At 36.8% G+C, this 19,583-nt stretch overlaps 1 protein-coding gene across 2 annotated transcripts in view; it reads right to left on the reverse strand.

Moving 5' to 3' along the window:
- The window catches only part of LOC131686926 (pre-mRNA-splicing regulator female-lethal(2)D), a 45,098-nt gene that overhangs the window by 16,812 nt on the left and 8,703 nt on the right, over positions 1-19,583 (reverse strand). For both annotated transcript variants that reach the window (XM_058970957.1, XM_058970958.1), the window contains exon 2: positions 17,985-18,385. In XM_058970957.1, the coding sequence (XP_058826940.1) occupies positions 17,985-18,189 (205 nt within the window). In that variant the 5' untranslated portion in view covers positions 18,190-18,385. The remainder of the gene's footprint in view (positions 1-17,984; positions 18,386-19,583) is intronic.

A 19,583-nucleotide genomic window follows, 5' to 3' on the forward strand; every position in this document is an offset into this window, starting at 1 on the left:
AAAGTACCGAAAATACTTTGTATAGTTGAGCTGAATATAGGGGCGTAATTTTGCTGAAGAAAGTGTATAGCTACGGCCAATGGGGTATAACTTATTTAAGTTTTTGTTAAATAACCTTTTGACATTTTATGATATTCATAAAAAATAACACTGTTCTACAAAATAAAACAGCTTAAGTTGGCTTATTCCGCATATTATTTTTCGGAAAACAGAAGGAAAATGATGAAAAATGGCGTTTTTCGCTTGTCTCAAGTGCATCAGAATCGGTTTTTATGAGAATGTGACGATTTAAAAAATTATTTTGTATACAAATAGCCACCTAGCGGGTTTGAAAATTACTAAAATTAAACAAATATGGCGTACATTGGAAGGCTGAATTGATTGGCGTAGTTACATTTTGTATATAAAGTCTTATTTTTATGTTAGGAACTTTGAAGTGGAGAAAAATGAAGAAGAATGATGTGAGTGTTTAGATCACATAATTCCGAAATAGTCAAATTTGGGGCAAATATCCTCGAAAAAGTTTTACAACAAAATACAGCGCATCGTCTGACACAATTGTTTTGTTGAAGATGCCTCCTAGAAGTAATTATGGAGAATTAACTCTTCAAAAAATAATTAGAAACTTGGCGTCATTAGCAAAGTTATCATTATTTTTATAATTTAAGTTACAAAAAAATCATCAGATGCTCATTAAACCTCGTCCTGACATACTAAAGACGTACAGAAAACGTCATTTTTCATCATTTTCCTTCTATTTTTCGAAAAACAATGTGTGGTCGAAGCACATTTGAACTGATTTACTTTTCGGAACAGCATTATTTTTGATAAATTGCCAAAAATGTCAAGGGTTATCTTACAAAAACTTAAATAACTCATGCCTCATTATCCGTAGTTATATACTTTCTTCAGCAAAATTACGCCCCTGAATTCGGCTCAACTATATAAAGTGTTTCCTGTACTTTTAAAGTTTTGTAGATACCTAGTTTTGAAGAAAAAATATTGAAAGGCACCAAAAATTTCACTTTTTACTAAGTTTTAATGGCTCCGCCGCTCTTATAATTCAAAATTTGTACAAACTAACTAACCAAACTTCTCCGTTTGGATCTCCAGAAAAATAAAAAATGCTGAAAAAAATCTATGATAGTTCAGGACCACTTCAACAGGCATAAATTTGAAATTTTATCCAAAATCGGCCCTTTTCTCAAAAAATCAAAATTCGCCACCAGTAGAAAGCGTTTTAGCAAACTCACTCCGAAGAAGAAAATGGCCCCAATACCCTAACCTTTCATTTAAGAAGTGAGTCCGATGACTTTTTTAACATGATGTCATTTTGGGACACCCTATTGTAGATCTCGTCAAATACAACACAAAACCACGTTTGATCAATTTAACATACCCTCGAAATCTTGATTCATGGCAAAAAGACCATTTTCAGGATTTTCAGCACGAAAATTTTTTCTACGCGGTCCTTTTTCAACAGATTTTGAATCCTCTAGGTGCTCTGGAAAGAATAAAAAATTACCTTTCCAACGGTATGCTTTGTTATGTACTTTTATTAAAAGTACTATGCGGTTTTGGAACAACAATATGAAAGTACCCATTATTTTGCGTTTTTTTTTCATAAAAAGTATGAAAATTGCTCTACATTTTTATTAGGAAGCGTCTATGTTTAAACAAAAGTTTAGGAAGAACATTTAATTATGCATCCAACACCTATTTATAGTCAAAATCGGTTGAAAAATGGCAGAGTTAATAATTTTTTTTTCCAAATTAGAAACTTGCCCGAACTTTTAAGGGGACAGTCTCATATAATATTTAAAAAAAATAGATTTTTTTGCTCGGTTACCTATACATATACATATATACCTTTGAACTTGAAATTGGAAAAAATAAAGGAAAATATAATTATAGGATCTTATAGTGCGAGACGAAACCTCAATAACTCTTTAAGAGTTTATGCGAACATGTTCCTAATTTGGAAAAAAAATAATAGCTCTGCCATTTTTCACCCAAATTTGATGGTAAATAGGTCGTTGGATGCGAAATTGATTGCTCTCTCTAAAATTTTGTTAAAGCAAAAACGCTTCTTTAGAGGAATCTTGAATAATTTTTATAATTTTCATGGAAAAATCGCAAAATTATGGTTGTTTTCATTTTGTTCTAAAACCGCAACGTATATTTGACAAAAGAACATAACATAGCATACCGTTGGGAAGGTCATTTCTTCTTCTTTCCAGAACACTCAATTTAAAATTTAAAATCGGTTGAAAAATGACGACGGCGTACAATTTTTTTAATGCCGAAAGTCCCGAAAAATAGTGTCTTTGCCATAAATCAAGATTTTGAGGGCATAAAACATTTTTCAAACATTGTCTTGTGTTGCATTTGGCGAGATCTACAACCTATATACTAAATCACTTGAAAAGTACAAAATCACTGTAGCACCGTGTAATTATCTAATTCACTACTTGTAAAATATGCTTAGGGATCACATGAGAAATGTTTCAATTTTTTTTGCGATGCAACAGTACAGCAACGTATTGAATATAATACACGTGTTTTTATCTACAGAGTAAAGAAATGGAATGGAACCGCAGTACCTGTCTAGAATTGTTGTGTACGAATGAGATGTGCGCCGGTATGAAACCAAAAAAGCCAGCAATCTGAGAATGTTCAGTGCTAAGAAATCTTGTACTCAATACTCTTTATTTCATAAAGAAAAATATCTTGCAGGTCTGTTCAAAGTCTCTTAGACTTTGAACAGATCTGCAAGATATTTGTTAAACAGATGCCTCTGGATTTATAACAGAGAAGGATGGGCATACACGGAAGTGAAGTAAGATTAAAGGAATCTCTCATGATGGAAAATTATTATCAAAAGATATCTGATCGTAAACCTTCCACACTACGAAAGCTGTGTATGGGTGAGGTGGGCCATTATACAGAAACAAACAGGTAGATATCATATTGACAAGCCTAGAGCATACAGAGATCGCAGCCTTGTCATTTTTTTTCTGAAAAATGTGGCAATGGTATTTAAATCGCATAAGGAACGGAATCATCCTCATGCTTTTGCGGACAACATCGGCATCATTGGCGTTGATAGTAGAGCAGTGCAAGAGGCAATTTTGCTTTTCAAAAGGGAGGCTGCGATAATCGTACAAGACAAAGTATATGGTCGCTGCTAGAGAACGAGGCAATCCGAACGGTGTTGGTTCCGAGGTGAAAATCTATGGGTAACGGTACGAAGATGTCGATGAATTCATATATCTTGAAACTCTAGAACATGTGATAACAATGTTACCCACGAGGTAAAAAAAGAGTGTTGCGGCTGCGAATAGGACTTTTTATGATCTACAAATCGCTGGTACTTTCGGTTGCTCTGTACGGTCATGAGCGTTGATGAAAGCAGATTATAGATGTGTTCGAGAAAAAAAAATTCTGCGTTCCATAATAGGTAGCACAGTAGAAAATGGCACAGACGAATGAACCACGAGCTGTACCAAGCCAGTTGCTCTGGCCGTTCACATACGTTCTGTAAAGTGTTTGGATTTGGAGTCTAACTGGCGCCAATTTGGTGTTAGTTTGGATATATCGTGGCAGCAAGTTGGTGTCAGTTATTGACGAGTGGAAGACGAAACATTAAAACTCAACTTTTCAACGTTAGGTCTTGTGCCATTACGCGCAAATTGGTAATCATTTTTTTTCCTACAGGAAATAATAAAAGTTGCATGCTATAGACGTAAGTGAACCAATCAAGCGCTTTGACTGTTATCCAATGCACAATGTATTGTTACCTCCGGTTGCACAGTGGAATGAATCAGCCAAAAGAAAAAACAAAAGTGCCCATACAACGAGATAACACAATCTCGATTGATTTTTAGAAATCTCTTGTTAGGCCCACTGTTCAGGATGTTGAGCAAATAGCAAAAGTAAATATGTAGCTTAATCTTGCGAAAATGGCCTACATTCAGCTATACCAAGTTAAAATCTGAGTTCATTGCGATGAATAATATGCAACAAGCAACTATTCAAAATTTATCTACTGCGGACAACTCTAATAAGCAACCACTGACACTTACAGATAAAACACAAACAGCCAACAAATAACAACCAATACGACAAGCGCTTCCAAACCAACAATCAGCATCTCAACTAATGAAGCAAATGCCTATAAAAACGGATTCAAAACAGCGACCCATTAGCACAAGAAATAAATAAGAACATCTGACAATTAATAACAAGAAGGCAGTTCTGATGACACGGACGTGAACACGTGAGAAGGTAGACCGAATGACTTCCAGGCTGCGGTGGATAACGCAACTAATGCTTCACCACCAAGCAAGAGGGTTTCAACACACGCAACAGCAAATTGTGTCAACAGGATCCGATACAGGCATTTCTAGTGTTCTTTCACTTATTGTTAAAACATAAAAAACCCACGACTCAGTTGTGCTGAAGCATTGTGTTGTGTCAAATGAACCTATTAAAAATGTTTAGGTGCGTCATACCGGCTTGAACCTTCGTTCGAAGCGGTCACAAATCTTGATAGCTCCTGGTTTACCTAGAGTTTTTCAACAGCAACAGTCTTTCTCAAGGCTACCTATATTTTCGCTCGATCAGTCTTTCTCAAGACTACCTATATTTTTTCGACAATTAGTCTTTTTCAAGACTACCTACTTTTTCTACTCAATACAGACTAAAACATTTTTCAAGAACAATTCAGCCTAAAGAAAAATTTAATTCTTCCAACATGCCTGGGTCCCCCCAGAAAGGCCGTGTGCCAAAAATTAAAGCTAAACGGAAATCTTCTCCACCCGAAAATTCAATTGACTGCAGCAACTCATTCGATGTTTTATCCGAATGTGAAGCTGATTCTAAATTTCCTCTCATTGCGCATAATGCGAATGAGAAGCAAACGCAATCACCTCCGCCTATAACAGTGATGATCTCCTACTTCAAAGCCTTTCGAACAGAGCTTTCGACGTTCCTTCCGGACGTAAAAGTCTCTTTTCAGATTGGCCGAAGAGGAGCATGTCGAGTTACAGCGGAGGAATTGATTGGCCACAAACGACTACTCCAGTATCTTACGGAGAAGTTATATATATATTTTATTCATATGATTTCAAGACAGATAGACCATTCAAGGCTGTCTTGAAAGGGCTACCACAAGGTCAAAGTTTGGATGAAATATCCAACGAATTGAAAAATTTACTTGGCTTTTCTCCTTCACAAGTTATTCTTATGAAGAGAAAGGCTAGCGGCGATAACACGCCAGTGCGCTCTGGAATTATCCAGGAGCTTTATTTAATTCATTTTAACCGTAATGAGGTTAATAATTCGAAAGTATTTGAAAAAGCACGTTTTATGTTCCACGTGCGAGTAAAGTGGGAACATTATAGACGACATGGGGGCAGAATTCAAAATCTGACCCAGTGTCGTAGATGCCAAGGCTTTGGGCACGGCACAAAAAATTGTCATTTGGATTCCAAATGTATGATCTGTGGTGATAAATCGCACACGAAAGATACTTGTCCGGTGAAAAAAAAACACCAAATGCGCTAATTGTAGCGAAAATCATAAATCGAATTTCTGGGGTTGTCCTGTTCGAGAAAACATTAAATACTCGTTCTAGACAACAAAAACAACAAATAAAAAATGTACCTACTTCTTCAGGTACACTTCAAGAAAACACGCCAAAATAGATTAACAACTTCTTATACCTCCGTCACACCATCCTACAATAGTGTGTCATCTTATGCTTCAGTGGCAGGTAGCAATGCCAACATAACGTCTACAACTACCACGCCCTCAATCCCGTTCGCACCCAACGCTTCCTTTAGTCCAATGGATCTAGGTAGCGTAACGGAAGAAAAATTAAAATACCTACAGGAGTTTATGTTACCTATGATGATTGCTATGTTAAATTCTACCTCCATGTTTGAAGCTTTTCAAGCGAGTTGGGAATTTGCTAACAAAATTGTAATGAAATTAAAGTTTAACAATGACTTTAAATAATCATTTAAATTTATTAAATTGGAATGCTCGTTCATTAAAAACGTGCGAAGACGAATTTTTCAACTTCTTGAGGATACATAATGTGCATATAGCCGTTGTGACCGAAACTTTTTTAAAACCAAATATTAAATTGAAGAGTAACTCTAATTTTGTTATTCATCGATTTGATCGAATTGTTGGATTCGGCGGAGGAATCGCAATAGCGGTTAATCGCAGGATCAAACATTCCGTTACGCCGTCTCTTGACACCAAGGTGATTGAGAGTTTGGGTATCGAAGTTGAAACTGATCTTGGAATCATTTTAATTGCTGCAGCCTATTTGCATTTTCAGTGCACTGGCGAGCAAATGAATTTCTTGAAAGGAGACTTACAAAAACTTACAAGAAATCGGTCGAAATTTTTCATAATCGGTGGTTTTAACGCCAAACACCGAGCCTGGAATAATGCTCAAAGCAATTCCAACGGTAAACTACTTTTTAATGATTGCTCTGCTGGTTATTATTCAATTTTGTTCCCGAATTGTCCTACATGCTATTCGTCTGTAAGGAATCCATCAACAATTGATTTGGTTTTGACAGATCAAAGTCACCTTTGTAGCGAATTGATTACACATGCTGACTTTGATTCTGATCATCTTCCAGTAATTTTTTCACTTTCTCAAGAAACTGTTTCCAATCCCATTAGCTCAGTGTTCAATTATCACAAAGCGAATTGGGAAAGGTACAAAACTTATATTGAGAATAATTTTAATCATGACCTTGATTTACAAAATAAAGCTGACATTGATATGGCATTACAAAATTTAAGTATATCTATAGTTGATGCTAGAAATTTATCAGTACCAACAACACAGAAAAAAATTAATACTCCTATCATTGACAACGATCTTCAACTTCTGATTCGCTTGAAGAATGTTCGAAGACGTCAATATCAACGTTCTCGTGATCCTGCTATGAAATGTATCTATCAAGATCTACAAAAAGAAATTAAGCATAGATTCACACTCTTAAGAAATGAAAATTTCGTGAAAGAGGGTGAACAAATCAAGCCAAATTCTAAACCTTTCTGGAAACTTTCTAAGGTTCTTAAGAAACCCCAGAAACCAATTCCAGCTCTGAAGGAAGGTGACCACATACTTCTTACAAACGAAGAGAAAGCTCAAAAACTTGCTCAGCAGTTTGAAAGCGTCCATAATTTTAATCTCAACGTTGTGAGTCCTATTGAAACCGAAGTCTTACAAAAATATGAAAACGTTTCAAATCAAGTATTGTCTCTAGACGATATTGTTGAAACAAACTATGATGAGATCAAATCCATCACGAAAAAGTTAAAAAATATGACAGCTCCAGGTTATGATGGAATTTTTAACATTCTTCTTAAAAACCTTCCCGAAATCACCATGAGATACTTGGTCAAAATATTCAACAAATGTTTTGAATTAGCATACACCCCCGAAAGATGGAAAAATGCCAAGATTATTCCTATTTTGAAGCCAGATAAAAACCCAGCAGAAGCATCTAGCTATAGACCAATTAGCTTACTCTCTTATATTAGTAAATTATTTGAAAAAATCTTCATAAATAGAATGATGTCACATATCAATGAGAATTCTATTTTTCTTTCTGAGCAGTTTGGATTTCGTATTGGACATTCAACTACTCATCAACTTGTGAGAGTAACTAACATGATAAAGGCAAATATCTCAGAGGGCTATTCCACTGTAGTTGCTCTTCTAGACATCGAGAAAGCTTTCGACAGTGTTTGGCACAAAAATTTAATTGCCAAAATGTGGGATTTCAATTTTCCAATTTACATAATAAATATAATTAAAAATTGTCTTACTAACCGTACCCTACAGATTTCTTATCAGAATTGTAAATCTAATAAGCTACTCGTTAAAGCAGGCGTTGCTCAAGGATCAAGCGTCGCACCAATACTATACAATATTTTACCTCTGATCTTCCAAATCTACCTACAGGCTGCAAAAAGTCACTTTTCTGTGATGATACTAGCATCTCAGCCACTGGGAGGAGTCTTCGTATTATCTGCAGTCGACTGCAACGAAGCTTGAATATTTTCAATGATTACCTGAAAAAATGGAAAATTTCCACTAATGCGGCAAAAACACAATTGATTGTGTTTCCGCATAAACCAAGAGCTTCTTCTCTTAAACCAAATAATAACCATATCATTAAATTTAATGGTTTGAATTTAACGTGGTCAGATCAAGTTAAATACTTGGGTTTGATTTACGATAAAAAACTCACATTTAAGGATCACATTGAAGGAATCCAAACAAAATGCAACAAATATATAAAATGTTTATACCCTCTTATAAATAGGAATTCTAGGCTCTGCCTAAAGAACAAACTATTAATTTATAAACAAATATTTAGACCGGCAATGCTACATGCAGTGCCAATCTGGGCAAGTTGTTGTGCTACTAGGAAGAAAACGCTTCAAAGGATTCAGAATAAAATTCTGAAAATGATTTTGAAGCGTCCTCCCTGGTTTAGCACAAATCTTGAGCGTTTTTTCAAAACGTCATATCTGCAATGAGTTACTCTCTTTGTTTACTTTCTCTTTCGATTTTTACGGCGTCACTATAACACTTTTCGCTTATTTTACAGTACATGAGCCGAGGGATAAATGCTAAAGTGACCGAATTATTAACAGAAGAGAAAGTAAACAAAGAGAGTAACTCATTGCAGATATGACGTTTCGAAAAAACGCTCAAGAAATGAGTTGCACAGACTTGCTAACATAGAAACATTGGAAATTATAACGAACAGTATTATAAGCAACTTCCGACAAAAATCGTTGCAATCTTCAATTGCAACGATTAGCTCTCTTTATAGTTTATAAGTTAGTTTATAAGATTTGTTTAGCTCCTTATTCAGAAGACAAGTAGGTTTAAAACACCCTACTGAAAAAAATACTTAACTGCGAAAGCATATTATAACTTAATAATAATTAACTGAATCATGTAAACAATAGGGATGAAAAGTCACCACTTGTGGCTGAACACCCAATATACTAAATTAGAAATGTAATGCAAACAAAACAATATAATCAAATACAAAATAATATATAAAAAATGTTTAGGTGCGTTTTCTCAGATAAACTTTAATTATCATTTTGTAGCGTTTAGTGAGAGCGCACGTCAGTCCAAGGCCGATGATAGGGGGGGTAATGGCAGAATGGTTCATGCATACTACACAAACGCCATGGGAGATGATCAGGGTGTGGCTTGGGTTTGGGGTTTAGGAATTGATGTATACTTGATAAAAAATGGCGCTGCAGAATGTTATGAAAAGGTGAATTGAACAGTACTACTGTTGACTGTTCAGAAATAAAAATAATCTCTTTCTCCATAAGGTTTGGTATTTGTATTTTGTGATTATGTGATGTCAATTTATGAGTGCTGGTGGCTCAAGCGTGTGTATGTTCACGCGTTTGTCGTGTATGCCAGCACGTATCTAACTTCGCGGGTATAAATTCGATTTCACAACCGTGTGGCATTCGAATACTCTTGAGTGTTCATGAATGATCGCGCGGATCGTGAACACGATAGTTAATTTTTAGTGTCCGGGTAAGATTCTAGAAGAGAGTGAGTTCTCCTATAACACTAGAGTTCACGCTCATGTCGTTATGGCACGTGTGGTCTAGTGAATTTCAGCGTTATTTTTGATTGGTTCTAGGACCGAGGGTACGTTTAAGGACGTTAGCGATAGATGATTGCGCGAACACGGGTATTTGTAGGTTCATGACTGAGACCGCGTTTGTAAATTTATAAATGATAGATATCGTGTTATGTTTGGGAGACCGCTAGCGTAGGTATGCGTGGATGATCGCGGAGGACTGCCAAAGATCATCTGATATATTGTCATCTTTGAAAATCTTGGAATGGGACAATTGAAATTCATCATCAAGCCCAAAACATATTTAGAGAAAACTTAACCGTCAACCGACATTGTATATTATTTCGACCATGGCTAAGAGGGTTTATTACCCTGGGTCGCCAAGTTAAGTACTAAATTTGATCGAAATATAGCTTACTAAAAAAGCAGTCGTACTCAAAGTTTCTATGTGATATAATCACTGTTATACTGCTTTAGTGGAAAAGTCCCCGAGCCACATCAAGGTACAGTATCATGCCGAGGGAGGTGCGTTTTCGCTGATAAACTTGCAACAAAAACAATCGATCTGGCAAGACAATTAGACATTACCTAACATAGACGGAGAAACAGTTGGCGATAAAAATTTATAAAACGAGGTAATTTTGTTTATATTCATCATACTTTTATCATATTCAACTTATCACATTTTGTATTAGTTTCCTGCGATTTCCTTAAATTTCGAGATTGCACCACGTTCTTGTCATAGGATACTAAAAGGGGAAATTCATAATTTGAAACACTATCCTAACGATGTGATATATTCGTTTTACAGTGAATTTATTTTCCTTTACTTTTACCAATTGATGAAATTGTACTGAAACATTTTCAAGCGCGGGTGAAAGAACAGAATACATGTTTGGTGAAGAAGAAAATGTTTGTTTCTGAAGGGATGCATATGAGGCGTGTTTCGGAGTAAAAGGGATACAATACAGCGATCGATTGGAGGTCTGAAATCAAATGCACAATGCAGAATATTGTCGCAGCCGAAAACTGCTTTGATTTGTTCTGTCCTTTATAATCATTTAGTATCTAATAATCATAAATCATACCAAAGGCACACCAACCACACACGTGTGTAAGAACTCGTGAAGGTCACACGTGGTAGAACAACGACGTTTGGCGCAGTTTGGCTTTATTATTTGCGCGATAATCTCAACCAAATCAATCACCGACGCAGACGCACACGCAAAGCTTGTGTGAGACTTCCGGCCGGACTCGACCCGGACAGCAGATGATCAACGAATCCTCCGGACAGGCTGAGATAATCCGCTTATCTAAAGCACTATATTTTCCAATTCTGGCGGTAACACACTGCAGACACTGTTTGAAACTCTCTTGATTAGCTTTTGGACGTTGCACTGATCATTTTCGTGATTTTTTTTCCTGCGTTTTTCGAACACTAGATGCCATTGCCCTAAGCGGCAAAGTTGCTGAAATCAAGTAACACATTGCACACAATTGAAATGGTTTCCGTGGATGTCGATGCTATTGGCTTTTTCCACATTCACTTGACCATTTTGGTGGCATTTAGGCCATTTATTTGCACCCCATCCAGCTTTTTCGTGTAACAAATGCACAGTTCATTGGCTCTTCGATTTCACTTCAATTTGCTTTATTGATTTTTTGGCATGATTACTCCATTAAACACAGTTTTTGTTTCACCATTTTTTTTCTTTCTTTGTGCTACCACCGGCTACGATTGATTGATGACTGTTGGATCAATAAAACCCTATATTTCTTCATTTTTATGGTAGGAATGCGCCTAAAATGACATAGCTGCGCCCTAAGTTGGGGCACTGATAGTGTAGAACTAAAATATTGGTTTCGTTTAGAAACTTTTGTGAATGACACCCAGCACAACGCGAGGATCACTAACTCTGTGGAAACGTTCACGATTGCTTATTATTATAAAAGCGGACACACAATCACACCTCACTGTACTAGCTTTCTTATGAATGGGGACGACGAAGACTACACGAAGCATTGCTTGGAACTGTTGTTTCGTTGTTGTTTTCACATTTTGCTCGCTGGCGAAACACTGTTTGCATACGGTTATGTACTACAAAGTCCTATATCTTCTTCACACCGACGGAGCAGTCGAAATCGAATCGAAGCCAAAATATGGTTGCACTGTTTCCTTACGCCGTTGCCGGGGGAGTTGAATGGTAGGGGAGCACTCTTGGTGCTGGTGCCGATTTGATATTACCAAGTTACACTTACCGGAGAGTGTCAAGTGACCGGGCTTGACTATCGTGTATTGATTTGTGTTCTGGCTAGCAACGGATAGTAAACATGTGCTGTTCTGGAGTAATACGTGACAATGTGTTTGTTGTTCGTTATGCTACAAACTATATGATCATTTTCTAGGTAATATACATTGTATGTAGCAATCTTTTTTTATTCTTACTTGTTTTGTTTACTGTTATGAATTCAATAGGATAGATTTTTATATGGATGTGTTATTCTAGGTCAGATAATAAAAAGTTTTTAAAGGTTTTGGCTAGGAAACCCACCGAGTTATGGTTACATAACATCTATAAATTACCACAAGGATAAACGAAGAAGGATAATACATAATTTGTGGCAATGTTTGTGATAAACATCAACTGACAACATATGACATAATTTATTGCATACCAATTTAATGAATTCACATTGTAGTGTTGATGTGCTCTAATCTTAGTATCTATATTAATTCCACTTATTTGAACACATTGATTTGAGAAATGTTAGCTATCTCTATTAAACGCATGAGGTCAAACTGTAGAATAGAAAAGGCGGGTTGTACGCCACACTTCGCTTTGCCCAAGCACGCGTATCTTACATTTCATTGTTAATTCGTCAAAAGGGCAAAAGAGTTTTTTATAAACAAACTTGTTTCGCTCATTAGTCCGCAGCAGAGTGGAATTTCATGAAAAATATGCGTTAATGTAAATTTTTACCCTTCGTAGAAGTAATTTCAATTGTTTTCTGCTTTGAAATTATAGTAAATTAAGAGAAACCGTCAAAATAAAAATTTGTTTACAAATCTTATTCGCCCTTTTGCAAATTTAATGTCGATTTAACAGCCCTTCTCCCCCTCGTTATAAAAAGGACTGGCATCGCCCCTTACTAAAAAGAAGGGAAACGCACGGTGATTCCGTAAAAGGGAAGGAACGATTTCACTACCACAAATTAGTTAAACGCAATCAGTTCTTCGGAACCATAAACACGTCGTTTTATGTAGTGTTGGCATCAAGAGTGCCTACGATAATGTTTGAATTGACATTCTCGTTCGTGATTTACTAATAACACGAGTACTAGAGTACTTGGTGCGAACAGTCCAGTCTATTTGATGAGGGTTATTTGGAATTAGAGAATAATTGCGCTTGTAGTGGTGGTGCAGACAGATAACAGTAATCGACGAGAAGTGATTTGAAGTGTCGTGTCTATTTGCCTACCGCAAAATTTAAAATACTTTGTATATAGCGCAATAATTTTTACATGTTTGACTGGATGATGAAGAGATGAAGGAACGTTTAAAGGATCCCGCCCCCCCCAACTTCCTCCTAAAACTTTGAATTCTACTACAACTAAAACGTATCCGGATTCTTCCCAGGACAACAGATTGTGTTTATCAGGCATAAATTGAAAGTACTAAATACAGTGCAGACCCGATTTTATCTACCCTCGATTTTTTCAGGTTTTTGACCCGACTTCATCAGTATCGTATGAAAATTGATAGTTGGTAGTTTGATGAGCTCTAGCAGACGAACCAAAGTGAATTCGAGTAAATCCTTTCTTGAGCATATTTTTCTTTGAGATCCGAAATATGCAAAAATAAAATTTTTGATTTTGTTATAAATTTTGCACCGTCAGACCCTCTTAAGGGAAATTTAAACTAAATAATCAGAAAGGGTCATGAGGCTATGTCTAGGGACCGAAGAAACATATTTTAAAAGCTTCAGTTTCTCAAAAAGAATGAAAAATATGTGACTTTGTCAATGTCCCCAATGGTGTCATCATTGCATCGAGTTTGACTGTCGATGACTTAAATAAGTATGGGGTTGGTCGTTTCAAAGATACCATGCTTAAGAATGTAAAGTATCACTCGTATGATGTAGGAATGTTTATTGCTTGTCAGATTTGTTTCAAGTGACATTTGCTGTATCTGCATTGTCCAACTATGTCATTATCGATAAAGTTCCTCTCGCTGTTTGTCCTTTTGTTACACGTGTTAAAAATTCAGGAATGATTTGTCTAACAAAAAGCAAACAAAATTAGACTGTCACTCCTCTGAATGTACATACTGACAAAATTTCGTTTCATCCTTCGGTAATGCTGTTGAGAAATGTGCATTCCTATGGCCCAATGTTTAGAAAAGCTACCCTCTTGTGGGACATTACGCATGACTAAGGGGTGTGCTCAGAAACACAAATAGCGTTTTCGTTTTTTTGGAGTTAGCATCAATTCGGCGCTAGCTTAGTTCTGTCACTAAGTTAGTACCGGATTTTTATGAGACGAAGTCGAAATGCAAGTTCCTTAACTAGTTTAGTTATAGGTTTTGCGCTCTTTACGCGCAAAGATGATTTTTGTTGTTGGATTTTTAATTTTGCTTGGAAAGTTTGTTCAGATTCCGACCCCACGCAGCAAAACATTCACAGCTCTCTCACAAGTAACGATGCTATAAATTAACCCTCGATAACGATGCAATTTTCAATTGCATACCTTTTATGCAATAATAATGTTCCGGGTCCAGACAGAATTAAATGGAACTTGGTAAAAATCTCTGATCTTGAAAAAAATATGTTTCTTGAACATGTTCATATTAGACGCGAATTTCCATCGTATTGGGCTCGCAGAGAGTAATCATTGTGCTTGCATAGGAATATCACGACATTGAGCAGGTTATTTGTTTCGGAATATGGTGAATCGTTATTAGCAGATTCTACAAGTCCGAGGAAGATCGATCCATGTTCTTGTTCGAGTCATCCTGTATTACCGCGAACCTCTATACAAGAAACTGGACCTAAAAATAGATAACAAGAGAGATGAGAGATAGAGGTGACGATCTGCTTATAGGAGACATTGTGGGTCGATAGGTCAATTGAGAGGAATTGGAGACTGCCGCGGTAATCACGATACTATTGGGAATTTGTGATGACATCATCAGAGTTCCTCGATGGCGGAGTGGTTAACGCACCCAACTAGAGATTGGGAGATCGCAGGTTGGATTCCTGCTTGAGGACATATCTTTTCTCGGTGTTTCCAATAAAAACGTGAATTTCCACCGTTTCTTCATTCTCACCGTTCCGGTCATTCTTTCTCTGTCTGTTTTCCAGTGGACACGTTCATAAAAATCCTTAATTAAGGAAAAAACAAAGACACGCATCAAAACAAAGGAATGTCAGCAATATTTGTTTAAAAACGATTAGATTTTCCTAGAAATTCAGTTTACTTTCAAATACAGCCAACATCAGAAAGGAAATGTAAATAAATATAAGATCAAAAGAAAATATAAAGAGCTCATAAAAAGTGAAAAATAAAAAGCTAATTACATAGTGTTAGTTTTAGACAAATCACTATTTTGATAATATGTTAGTTTCAAGATTTTTTTATGCAAAAAAGAAACTCAAGCGTAAAAAGTTGGCACAAGTGCCGTGTCAAATACAAGTATAGGGAAAAATATTTAAATTTTCTGCGGAGTGACTTCAGATAGTTAGATAGTAAGATGAATCTAGATATTCCTTGGTGTTTGGTACTAGATCAAGCAAAACTTATATCTGACGAATTCAGAAATTCGGAGCTAATTTTTTTTTAATTTATTTTTATTAAAGACTCTTTAATCGCCGTGCGTTCATTCGAGTCTGTGAACTTAAGAAATAAGGAGATAATTTTACTTTGATATAATACCACAAAAGCATTATATAGTTGAATGAATCGGGTGATCATGACGCTAACCATGCATGCCTCCATGAATCTCACGCACTTTACTCTTTAAAAATCGTTGTTGGGTCATTTAATCGCTATTGGAAAAACAGCAGAAAAAATGAAACGGAGTCGTTATATGGATATTCTACATCAGTATCCTTTTTAGGTTACTACAACACCACGGTTTCAGTAAACAGCGCTCAATAGAAGACAGTTTGTTATTCTATCAAAACAAATTAGTAATCGCTCTAGGCTTTCGGCCCATTTGCGAAAAAATAGCTACATCACAGAGGACAGCAACTGTCGAGCCCATCGCTTTTATTTGCGTCCGAAATTTGAAAATTCTCTGGTATAAAATACTACGCGAAAAATCCATACCGCATTTGCAGCTGACCATAAGAAAACAAAACATTCAATTATACAAGATAAAAGCAGATTTTTGTCGACATTGGAATGGATTTATGATTTATTTGCCTGTCTATTTATAAGAGTTTATGAGCGTCTTAGTAAAAACATATGTCAAATTCACTTTAACAGTTATGTGTCCAACAAAAAAAACACCTTTAACAGGCCAACGAGGGTACCCGGGTACCCACAAATTAAAATGCTCGTAACTATGGCTTCCTTTAACCGATTTGGACACTTTTAGATATATTGGATTCAGAAACTCGCCCACTTTTCGATTCTGTACAATAGAACCGGAATAATGGATCTGGTTTTTGGTAATCCGGATTTTCCGGAGTAATGTTCCAGTACTAGGATATGATTTGTAAATTTTAATAATGTACTAGCAATATGAGTATCAAAACTCTTCAAATTGTTTCGGAAGTCTGTTTTTTTATTTATACGGGACCCTATGGCAATTTGAAAAATGGAATTAGAATGGAATGGCCACTCACGGCCCCACGGGAACCTGCTCCGGAATGTCCGTTCCGGGGTCAAATCACCAAATGATTCCAAAACTACGAGATACAGCCTACTGATGCAATTCCAAGAATTTTGATAACCATATTGCTAGTATTCCATTGAAGTTCGCAAAAAGTACCCCAGCACTGGAACCTGCTTCCGGAAACCCGGATTCCCGGGAACCAAATGAAGTAACCCGATTCACTTTTACCAAGTCCAAAAGTGGATGAGTTTCTGAATCCAAAACGGCCAAAAGTATCGAAGTCGGTTGGATATTACCTTAGTTACGGGCATTTTAGTTTTGTGGGTACCCGGGTACCCACGTCGGCCTGTTACGTAGTAAAAAAATTCAGGAGCCCCTCCTCACTCCCACCCTTACTATATCAACAATATTATTAACCCAAAAACTTGACTTAGTGAAGTTCTATGATGTCACAAAGTTTCAATTTCCAGCTATGGATAAAACATAGGAATTTAATTAATTGAAACTTAAAAAGGTACCCGGGTACCGCGTCGGACACACAACGGTTAAAAAACAATTAGGCAATGATTCTAAGTGTAAGTGAAAAGCGCGTTCCGTACTTCCACTATCGCCCCTATGTTTTTTACATCAGTCAGTCGAATCGAATTTGGTTGTTAGTACCGAGGTCGCGTCCCAATTATCGAATCTACGTTGTGCTGCCTATAATCGCGGGTCAGTTCCACGTGAGTAGGGAATTGTATAGAACACGGGAAAATGCGATTATTGACGGTGTAGTTATATGCCTACTGCCAATCGAAAAGCTCTCTATTCAAGTAATTGGTAACCCACGTAAGTCTGTAGGCTGCAAGATTATCGATGCCGCAACATTAACAGTACGAATACTACTACTCTGTTTTCTAAAATGTTCATACAGTTTAATAACAACTTTGGTACTATCTTACGTTTAACACACATCACAAATTACTCCAGAAACAAGGTGCACATAATACGCTATTACCTACTTGCATTTAATTACATATTGTAGAAAGTGAATCGTCCAAAGTGCCGCAAGCTCTGCCAACTAGAGTTCAAACTGTGTCCACGCATGTATACCCCGTTGATTTGGCTACTACATTCACACACGACATGCTGTTTTTCTGCTGTTGAGTGATAAGGTTTGATTATTATGCGGTTTACCACACTGCTATCGCTATCGCTGGAAGCAAACCGGTGCTCCGCGCAATTTATCGAACACTGGCCATATTCAAACCGAAAAGGGGGGAAACAAACCGAAAACCGCGAAACTGTTCTCAATATTTATCTAACGGTTAAGATAGAGAAAGAGATGGTTCGCCTGCCTAAATCATACAATACAACCAAACCAGGGTCTTTTTTGGTTAAGAATGTCAGAAGACGAGTGATTACATTATTGTACTGTTCTTTAGTTGCTTAAAGAAGAAAGATAGTGATTTTGCGAGTCTGTTACGAGGCTCGACGGAGGGTACCTTCCAGCATGCGGCAGTGATACTCCAGCGATTCGCCGGTACGAACGGTCGGCACAGCAGTACCGGGTCCGGTTACTGTGCCGGGTCCGCTAGTTCCAGCCGGGACCGCCACAGCAGCGGCACAGTTCAGCGGCGGCGATGACGCACACAGTGACGCATTGTGATCGGTGTCCATAAGGTTCGAAGTGTCTTCGGCACTCTGCATTGCCGTCCGTTAACTTTTTTATTCTTTTAATGAAGCTGCCTATTGTTCCAGCTTCCGGGTGTTTCTCCTTGCTCTCTAAAACTAACACACTACTATATTCACTTAGTTCTTTTTTTTCTCTCTTCGATGCACGGCACTACATATGCTTTCCTGCGAATTGCGTTTGAGCGATATCGTAACTATCTGAATTGAGGATCTGAAAACGAGAGAAGAAGACAGTTAGGGTCTTACGTATTGATAGCTGACAAACAGTTAAACAAACTAGTTGAGAAAGTATCGATCATTTCATAAATTGTGTGAATCACTCCGAATTTCAGGGCGATACTTGTAAGAAAAGAAGACTATATGTATTTTATTAAAACAAGTACAACAGAAACTTGTTCCAATTCCATTAAAAAATACTTGGATCCGTCACATTCTCCGTCGATTGTTCTCTTGGACTTTTCTGCAGAGCGATTTCAGATGGAGGGATTAAGTTGTATGTTTTAACGAATCAATCAAAAGTTCGTTTAAGAGAGCTGCCTAACCCTTAAAGGCGCAAACCGATTTTTTCAAATTTTCAGAAAATTGTCTCACAAATTTATTACGTTACTATGATTATTTTGAGATGGTTTTCGCAATGTTGTTTTAAAACAACATTGCGCATTTTAAGTAATTTTCCGAACAGTGCAATTTTCACAAGCGATTTTTGAGCAACTTCCAAGTTTAGTTAAAGCTTAAGCATTTTGAACTGTTTGGAATTTGTTTGTATCTAACAAATGCTAATTTTAGTACCAGTTTAAATACATCGTCTAACTAGACACCCAGTTGGTGCTAGTTACTGACGAGATGAATTCGAAACACAAAAAAATCAAACTTAATTCAAGGAATATAACGTTTTAGTTTGAAGTTTTGGAAAACATTCTGGAATGGTTCGAAAAGTGCTCCACAAATGTAAGGGGTTCGTTCGTCCATATATTTATCGAAACAATTTTTTCAATTGCGTATTTCATATACAGCAGCCCGGGGGACGCACATTCTGTACATACTATAATTTTTCGATTTCAGGTCAAAACGGTAGCTTAGGTTGATAGCTTGTTTTTGAAGATTTGGTGTAGGATGATCATATGGCTCTGTAAATCTTCAAAATCTTTGCACTCCGCTTCCATCTGGTAGCGGAGTATGTAATCACACCAGAGAACATAAAACTTCATTCAATAGTCGTATGGATTTATGAAAGCTACAGGAATCGTCAGTGCTTTTTTTGTTTTTCTCCTATAAAAAGGTTATGTAACCACTCTGAAACTTGACCGAGGCCCGGAGTGCCGACTGTCATATATCATTCGTCTCAGTTCATCGAGATCCGAAAAGGTTTTTATAGTAAGGTTCTAAAAGATTCAAATGCCTGGTCTGTA

The sequence above is a fragment of the Topomyia yanbarensis genome, chromosome 3 (genome assembly GCF_030247195.1).
Source record: "Topomyia yanbarensis strain Yona2022 chromosome 3, ASM3024719v1, whole genome shotgun sequence".
NCBI lineage: Eukaryota > Metazoa > Arthropoda > Insecta > Diptera > Culicidae > Topomyia > Topomyia yanbarensis.